At 32.0% G+C, this 9,530-nt stretch overlaps 1 protein-coding gene across 2 annotated transcripts; it reads left to right on the top strand.

Moving 5' to 3' along the window:
• Nucleotides 1-2,587: 2,587 nt before the first annotated feature.
• Nucleotides 2,588-8,573, top strand: LOC109013989 (lysosomal beta glucosidase-like). Of its 2 annotated transcripts, none has more exons than XM_018996277.2 (9): nucleotides 2,588-3,059; nucleotides 3,214-3,418; nucleotides 4,660-4,750; nucleotides 4,980-5,125; nucleotides 6,683-6,926; nucleotides 7,014-7,106; nucleotides 7,206-7,388; nucleotides 7,673-7,877; nucleotides 8,000-8,573. In XM_018996277.2, the coding sequence occupies exons 1-9, from the start codon at nucleotides 2,840-2,842 to the stop codon at nucleotides 8,503-8,505; spliced, it is 1,893 nt and encodes a 630-aa protein (XP_018851822.2). In that variant the 5' UTR covers nucleotides 2,588-2,839; the 3' UTR covers nucleotides 8,506-8,573. The 2 variants fall into 2 exon arrangements, with proteins under 2 accessions (XP_018851822.2, XP_018851823.2); XM_018996278.2 differs by having other exon boundaries at nucleotides 2,589-3,059; nucleotides 8,021-8,573.
• Nucleotides 8,574-9,530: the final 957 nt, after the last annotated feature.

Here is a 9,530-nt window from a genome sequence, read left to right as displayed (position 1 = left end):
TAAAGTTGAGGGCGAGTGTTTGGTCTCATCCCTCAAATCAATCAAATTTAAAATCGTTCTTATATTTTAAGGCGATATTTAGCTTATACATGTGGGCCTTTACCTCAATTGGATTATTCCCTGGTCCCAAGCGGAGGGTATGCTTTTTCTCTGTCCCTTCTATCAACGATCAAATGGATAACCAATGGACTCATCCAAATATTACCACAAAAACGGAACAATGTAAACAAGAAGTAAGAAAAAAACAAAACAGAAAGAAACGAGTTGTTTAGTATGTTTATGTGAGGAGAAATATTTCAGTCATAAAAAAATTTCATAAAAATATATTTATAAATTGAAGTGGTTTAATGTAATATTTTAGATTGTAAAATTATTTTAATTCTAAGATAAATTTAACATATCACATGAAGTACGTTGGTTGGTAAATTTACTTATATCAAATCTCTTAGAAGTGGTTTGGATTTAGAGATGAGTTGAGATAGTTTGTGAATAGTAAAATAAAAGTTAAATTATTTATTATATTATGTGTGAAAATTTAGAAAAATTGTTTTAAAATTTGAAAAAATTGAATTGTTTATTATATTTTGTATAAAAATTTAAAAAAATTGTAATGATAAAATGAGATAAGTTGAAGTGGATTGAGTTAGATTACGAATACAAACGAGGGCTTAGTATCTTTATAAGACCCACAAGTCTAGAATAAGAGGCATTTCCCTCGTTACCTTAATTTGCAAGACAAGGGGACCGCACAGCACTCCCTACTCTGTCTTCCGATATTTTTAAGAAAATGCATGGTTTCTCTTTCAAGATCCTGTGATGAAATATAAAATTCAATAAATGAATAATTATATTTGGCCAATTTTGCAGATTAAAATAAATTTAAGGGATTGATTTAAAAGTCATTTATTAAGAATAATGCTATATACAGTTGTAGAGTAAGTAAGTACCGTGATATTATTTTGAAAAAGAGTGGAGTTTATTATTAAAAAATTAATTTTTTTTCTATAAATTCTGTATTTATTTATTTTTTTTAAAGAGATTACGCAACGCTTGCACATTTCATGATTATAAATATTATTTTTTTTATTAAAAAAAAAAGAAAAGTTTGAAAAACTCACTTTTTCTCGATGGAATTTATTTTTTTTAACAAAAAACCTGTGCAAAACTTGTACAGTTGGGACTTGTTGTTGAGATTATTCTACTCCAAATTCTACCAATATGAGCTCGGTCACGCAACCTTATGTGTTGGTCCATCTTTGGCAATTAATTTCATTCAAACTCCACTCACTGAATTTCTCAACATTTTTCCAAACTTCATTCTATACAAAGATTAAAAATATTTCGTTCGAATTAAAACTTTTTTCATTCCTTATCTCAACATAGTTTCACTATTTCAATTAAATTAATATTAAAAAAAAAAAGAATACATGACAACTTAAAAAGAATAAGTGGGGCAAGGTGGCAATCAACGGGCACGTCGATTATCATTTTTCAAAATTCAAATGATGTCTTAAAAAAATATTTTTTCACGTAATATTCGATTGATTCCGAACTTGTTTATGAATTGTCGAGTTGAAGCTTTTCATCTAATTGTATTTATAGTCACGAACAATTACTTTAATATTTGATCGATTTCGAGTTTGTTTATAAGTTGCTTCAACTTGATAAGAGTTTTGCTACGTACAAACAAGTTTGCATACCAATCTGCGTACTAACGTTGTTACCTTCATATTCTAAATTCAAATGAGTATTGTTTTCAATAAAATTTACTTTCTGACCAATCATATAGAATGAGTCCACATATTAGTGCGTATAATCGTTTACAATTAGATTTTTCCACTTGATAAATTAGATTATCTAATCTACAAGTTTTGATAAACATGATATTTTGATGTTTTACTAAAATCTTTATCAAGTTACATATAAATAGATTATATTTATAAATATTTAAGTAACAAGTTTAATATATACTAACTAGAACACGAATTTCTCATTTAATTAGTCACAACTATAATAACTAATTTAGTAAACAAATCGAGCGAGCGGAATTTGTGTTTGACCAAATTGATCTTGAGTGACTACTTGAGTAACATTATTTTTAATTTACAGCCTTAAACAACGTTGCATTGGACTCTAACGCAAAGATCGAAGGCAAAATAAAATATTTCTTGTTTTCTCTCTCTCTTTCAATAAAAATGTCAATTTTTGAAATGGAACAAAAAGTTATAAGAGATTTAGGAGACGTTTGGATTCAAAGATGACTTGAGATGAGTTGAGATGGATTGTAAATAGTAATGAGATGAGTTATGAATATTAATAAGATTTGTGAGTTAAAGTTGCTGAATAGTAATAAATAGTAATGAAATGAGTTAAGATGAGCTGAGATGAACTATGAATATAAACGTCTCCTACTATACATCAACTACTATTCATTATGATACTCCACATTTATAATTTTTTTATAGGGTATGAGAGTGCTTTTCATAAGATGTTGAGTGTGAGATGATAAATAGCAACTGATTTAAAGAATTTTTCAAATTATAATAATGCAGAAACTTCCTATAGAACTAGCAGCCCATTGGTCGCATTTCCCAGAGTCTTACTATCGAAGCCGAAGGTTCCTGCTAACACACTGGTAAAGGCTAGTAAAGGAAGGGCGGGAGAGGGAGAGAGAAATATCTCCTCCTCCAACTTCCTCTCTGTCTCCCTTGGTCTGTTTGACGCGTGTGAGGTTGTTTACAGTATCTCTCGTGTTTGGCGAGTAGCAGTGCGTTTTTCAGCCTTTTTTTTTTTTCAGCTTTTTCTTGGCAGTGGTTTTCTTGGCAGTGGGTCTGCCAAGATGCGGAGATTTTCAATTCCCATGATGGGTTTCATGCTATTATGCTACTTGGCAGCTCCTACTGAAGCAGTTTACGTGAAATACAAAGACCCAAAGCAGCCTTTGGGCACTAGAGTCAAAGACCTCATGAGACGCATGACTCTTGCCGAAAAGATTGGCCAAATGGTGCAGATTGAGCGCAGCGTTGCCAAGCCCGATGTGATGAAGAAGTACTTCATTGGTAACCAAATGTCACTGAACAATCTATATATATATATTTACCCGTTCTGTTTCACCTGTACATGTACATGATCTATTTGTCAATATGTATTAGCTGTTTTGTACACATGAATATGCGATTTTGAATTAATGTATGTTCAATATGTGGTGGGCAGGGAGTGTTTTGAGTGGTGGAGGGAGTGTACCGACTCCGGAGGCCTCTGCCGAAACTTGGGTCAGCATGGTGAATGAGATCCAAAAGGGGTCTCTATCAACCCGCCTTGGGATTCCGATGATATACGGGATTGATGCTGTCCACGGTCATAACAACGTTTACAAGGCCACTATTTTCCCCCACAATGTTGGGCTTGGAGTGACCAGGCAAGTATATATAAAGATGCATCTTGAATCTTGATACAGACAAGCCCTTTGGTTTAGTCCTAGTGTTTGTTGTAGAAAGATAACTTGTTTATTGAAAAAATAATTCTTCACAACAGTCACTTTTCACTAGGTTCATATTTTATAAAAAACACTCTCATACTCTATATTAAAAAAATAAAAAAAACCGTCAGGTGTGGAGTGTAAGAATGAATAATAATTAATGTATAATAAAACCCTTTATTGTATTCCTGATAGACACCAACTCATCATTTCACCGAAGTGTTTTTAAGTTTTGGAAAATTCTACTTTGTCCTCTAGGTTAGACTGTCAGTATATTTTAATATTTTTAAATGTTTAAAAAAAATTATTACTAATGAATTTGTATATTATTTTCTTAAAAATAGTTTAAAAATATTTTAAAAAATACTTAAAAAAAAGAAGAGAAATGAACTAGCAAAAGTGGACAGTGGAGTAGCATGAACCTTAAGTTTTAAGTTTGATGGATATTTTATTATGGAAAATGATTGTTACCCTCCAAATGTGCCCCTAAAAGTGCCCCATAGTGCCTTTTTTTAATGTTTAAAAAAGTTACTATTAGTAAATTTGTGTATATATTTTTTTAACATTTAAAAAAAAATTAAAAAAAAATGTGCTAGGTTTGGATAAAAAAAATATTTCATCCGATCACATTTCATCATTATAAATTTTCTAAATTTTCACACAAAATATAATAAATAATTCAACTTTTTCAATTAACAAAATATAAATAATAATATTAAAAAATAATATTCTAACAATATTTTATTCAACTTTTAATTTTCATTTAAAATCATCTCATCTCATCACACTATCCAAACCTCATCTTAGAGAGCAACCTAACATCACCCTTTTACTATTAATGCTTTTGTTCTTAGTCCATTTCAGAATTTCAGATCTGTTGAATCGTTACCAGTTTAAGTTTAAAGCCTTACCTCGAGATTTTACATGTCAAGTATTTTGTAATGATCGTCTACGGTACGATGGTTGAAGAAAAGATGTTATGATGCTGACTTGTTTAGTGAATTACTGAGAAACTGGGAAGCTGGGATTACAAAACTCATGAATTTTGTTATCTTAAACATCAGAGGGTTGGAAGCAGATCAGATGCATTAAGGTTTTATTGGATAGTTCCTATGTGCTTTTAAATCATCAGTAGTTCCGAGTTTCACTTATCTGGATTTATTGTGATACTATTCTTTCAGGGATCCTCAACTTGTCAAGAAGATTGGAGTTGCAACGGCCCTTGAAGTTAGAGCTACAGGAATTCCTTATGTTTTTGCTCCATGTATTGCGGTAAATACACATCATGAGTAACACTAGGGCAGCAACCGCTGGGGCTCCCGCTAGTATATTTTATGTGTTTTTTTTTTTTTTTACTTTTTTTTACATACATTTTTTTTTGTTCAATACACATTGGATAGGATTTTATTATTTGAAAATTCTCAAAAAAAAAAAAAAAAAAACCCTCAAATAAACGACTTATTCTAATAATTTTCATCTATAAAAAATATTGTTTTAACAGGTATGCAGGGACCCGAGATGGGGTCGGTGCTACGAAAGTTATAGTGAAGACCACAAAATTGTTCAAGCATTGACTGAGATCATACCCGGTTTGCAAGGAGATATTCCTGCAAAATCTCGCAAGGGTGTTCCCTTTGTTGGTGGAAAGTAAGATCATCCGTTTGATTAAACTGCATGCTGCTGTATTTTTGTTGATTACCAGACACTGATCATGTTATTATTCTTGAATAATTTTTTACAAATGTTTTCATTAGCATGTTTGCAACTTTAATAAATGCATGAGCTCCTAAATAGACCATATATATATATATATATATATATATATATATTTAAAAAAAAAAAAAAACGATTGTTGCATGTTGTATCTTGCCTTCTAGTGGTCTGAATTTTAATACCCGTTCAAAGATGACGTGATTATTTTTACTCATGATCAATTTCTCTTTTCCCTTTTTCCAGATCATGCAAAGCTCCAGTAACACATATCTATACATTCATTGAGGAATTAACTTAGGGCCCGTTTGAAATATACTAAGAATATTTCAAAATATTTGTGAATAATAATGAAATAATTTTTGAATAATAGTGAAATAATTTGAATTAAGATGTCTATTAGACTTTGGGAAATGAAAGAGAAAAGTTGTATTGTTTTTTGTGCTATATTTGATAGTTTGGAAAAGTTATAATGATTAGGTAATTATTAGATGAAAAAGTTAAAAATTTAAAATTAAAAAATATTTTGTCTTTAAGTGATGTTTGGGAATGAAATATTTGATTATATCTGAAAATACCTAAAATATTCTTGAACACAAACGGGGCCTTAAAGTCTTTTGAAACTTCCATGCATTAATAGCCTAAAAATGTTTGCTTTGTCTAATTTGTTGTCTGTCAAGGGTTGAAAAAAGTATCATTTGGTTAGTGAGATGAGATGAGATTATTTTAGTTGAAAATTAAAAGTTGAATAAAATACTGTTAGAATATTATTTTTTAATATTATTATTATTTTGATAGTTTAAAAAGTTGAATTATTTATCATATTTTATGTGAGAATTTGAAAAAATTTATAATAATAAGATAAAATAAGATGCAATAAAATTAATCCGTTTCTGTATCCACGTGGTTATATTACTGTCTGTTCTATGTTACGCTGAGTAGGTGGGAGTCAACATCCTTCTTTTGGACTCTTTTTAGCTGGTCCTGCGCATTTAAAAATAAATTACATTTAAAAATAAATTACAACATAAAGTTAGGTCCCCTTCCCATGTTCCAATTCGTTGCCTACTTCAGTCTATAATGTTGGGAGAACTGTTTGCTAATCTTGCACATTTGTCCCAAAACCTTGGTATGTTTGCAAAGCAAGAGCTTCACTTTGGAAGGACCAGTTTGCCCTTTGTGTTGCTACAAGCACCGTTTGAGGAAAGATTGGGTCCGTTTAGGAATACAATTGTTCTCAGATATTTACAATTTTTCATAAACTATTTACAAACTATTTTATTATTATTCACAGATCATCTAAGATACTCTTACTATCTACTGACTAGTTCTTTAGATGATAGCAGCTGAGAATAAATACCTCACAAAATCATTCCAGTTCTAGATCAGCTCTCTAAATTAATATCTTACCGGGTTCTTTGTTGAGCATATCAAATGAACTGAAATTTGAAACCTGGCTGTAACTATTTCACTTGATTTATTGGTTATTGCTAGACAAAAGGTTGCGGCCTGTGCCAAGCACTTTGTGGGAGATGGTGGCACAACCAAAGGCATTGATGAGAATAATACTGTGATCAGTGCAAATGGATTGTTCAGTATTCACATGCCTGCTTACCCTAACTCCATCAGCAAGGGTGTTGCAACAGTCATGATATCGTACTCAAGCTGGAATGGGAAGAGGATGCATGCTAATGGTGATCTTATCTCTGCTTTCCTAAAGGGAAAACTAAAGTTTAAGGTAACAAAAACCAATTCAACACTTGGTTTGGTTGTCAAATTGGTCAGCCGATATGAAACATTGAAGGTGCAAATGGTTGTGTTTCAGGGTTTTGTCATATCAGATTGGTATGGTATTGAAAAAATCGATGCTAACTATTCATACTCTGTTCAAGCTGGAGTTAGTGCTGGGATTGACATGGTCAGTCAACATTTAGTATTCAGTTCCTTGATCTCAAGCATGTGAGGGGGATATATGTTTTTCTTTTTCTATTCTCAAATGTTTGTACCTATTTCGCAGATCATGGTCCCATTTAACTATACAGAGTTCATTCTCGAGCTAACCAATCAGGTGAAGAACAATATTATCCCAATGAGCAGGATCGATGATGCTGTGAAGAGAATCTTGAGGGTTAAATTTATCATGGGACTCTTTGAGAATCCACTAGCTGATCTCAGTCTTGTCAGCCAACTCGGTAATAGGGTCTGTTCTCAAATTTATGTCTTAAGATGACTTGAATACTCTTCATCTGTGTTTTGTCAAATCCTTTTGGTGTCCTATAATCAATCGAGTAATGCTACATACAGTCATGAAATACGCAAATGTTATGCAGTCGCTTTGAAAAAGAGTGGAGTTTATTATTAAAAAATTAATTTTTTTTTATATAAGTCAATTATTTATTCACTTTTTTTAAAATAATTAGACGACACTTAGGTACTCACAACTATACCTATTATTTATCTAATCTCTAAAGTCTCACTTGGCAGAAACATAGAGACTTGGCAAGGGAGGCAGTACGAAAATCACTTGTACTATTAAAGAATGGAAAATCTGCTGACAGGCCCTTGCTTCCCCTCCCCAAGAAAACGCTAAAGATACTAGTTGCAGGAAGTCATGCTGACAACTTAGGCTATCAATGCGGAGGCTTGACGATTACATGGCAGGGTCTTAGTGGCAATGATTTCACTATCGGTACGATTTGTAAATATCTATACATTCCGCTTGCTTTTGTGTTTTTTGACAGAAGTAAGATTTTCTATTGGTGGGGTGTTTTGTTTTCCTTTTTGCCGGTCAAATCTGGTGCGTTACAATAGAGGACATATTTGCATTAACAGGTACGACAATCCTGAATGCCGTGAAAAATACAGTTGATCCTAATACCCAGGTTGTCTACAGTGAGAACCCTGATGCAGGATTTGTCAAGTCCAACAAATTTTCAGCCGCCATTGTTGTTGTGGGTGAGCTCCCCTATGCAGAAATGTTTGGCGATAGCTTCAATCTAACTATACCAGAACCAGGGCCAAGCACCATCAACAATGTGTGTGGGGCTGTCAAGTGCGTTGTGGTAGTGATCTCTGGCCGCCCTGTTGTGATCCAACCCTACCTGGCAAAGATTGATGCACTTGTTGCTGCTTGGCTTCCTGGAACTGAAGGCCAAGGCGTTGCTGACATATTGTTCGGTGACTATGGATTCACTGGCAAGCTCGCTCGTACGTGGTTCAAGACAGTGGACCAGCTCCCGATGAATGTTGGTGACTCACATTATGATCCTCTGTTTCCTTTTGGATTTGGCTTGACTACTAAAGCTACCAACAACTAGGATTTTTCACAAGTCCTGTATGAAACTATCAACAAAGAAAACTATGGTTTATGTGTGGTTTATGGGTATTACTGTTTTTTCCTTAAGAAAATTTTTAAACATAAGTCTTAAGGTGAGTTTGGTTACCAAACTCATCTCAACTCATTATTACAATTTTTTTAAATTTTAATACAAAATATAATAAACAATTCAACTTTTTCAAATCCTAAAATAATAATAATATTAAAAAATAATATTCTAACAATATTTTATCATCTCAACTCAACTCAACTCAACTCACTTCAACATCTAAACACAACCTTACACTTTGTATATCTATTTAAAAATATATCATTTTACTTTTTTATCCATATAATAAAAATAATTTCAGATACGTTTTTAAATGGGTATGCAGGGTGTGAGACTTATGGGTAGCACTGCTCTTTTCTTAAATTTTCATACAAAATAAAATAAAATGAATAATGCTTGATACAAGTCCCAAATAGACAAACCTCATACAAACCTTTTGTAAAACAATAGGTCTCACTAATAAAAAATAATTTTTTTATACTTTTTTTAAGGTAGGGTCTACTTTTTTACAAGGATTTGTATGAGGTTTGTCTATTTGAAATTTGTACAAATTATTTTTTAAATAAAAAATTCAAATTTTTTAAATTCTAAAATAAAAATAATATATTTTATTTTTATTTTATTTAATTTATAATTTTAATTTTAAATCATCTCGCAAAAACAAATGATGCTTAAGTTATAATCTGTCCAATCTTCTCAATCCAAGTTTCTCTTGTAGTTGTTGGTTTTTACCCACTTCCCACGGTCCCACCTATTTCCGTCGTATTGCTTGATTGCAACCAAAATTTAGTTGGATTGGTTGATAAGCCCAATTTGAATTGAAGATTGGAATATTTAGGAATTGGTGATGAAGTATACTTCAATGGGGGCGTTCAGGGAAAATGATTGGCATTATTTTGAATGATGGCTCCGTTTTTAAGTTATAAATGAATGGAATGGATGAAACAGTAAAGAAA

The sequence above is a fragment of the Juglans regia genome, chromosome 14 (assembly GCF_001411555.2).
Source record: "Juglans regia cultivar Chandler chromosome 14, Walnut 2.0, whole genome shotgun sequence".
NCBI classification, from domain to species: Eukaryota; Viridiplantae; Streptophyta; class Magnoliopsida; order Fagales; family Juglandaceae; genus Juglans; species Juglans regia.
Note: the sequence above shows the minus strand (reverse complement) of the source record. Positions and strands in the feature narration are given on the sequence as shown.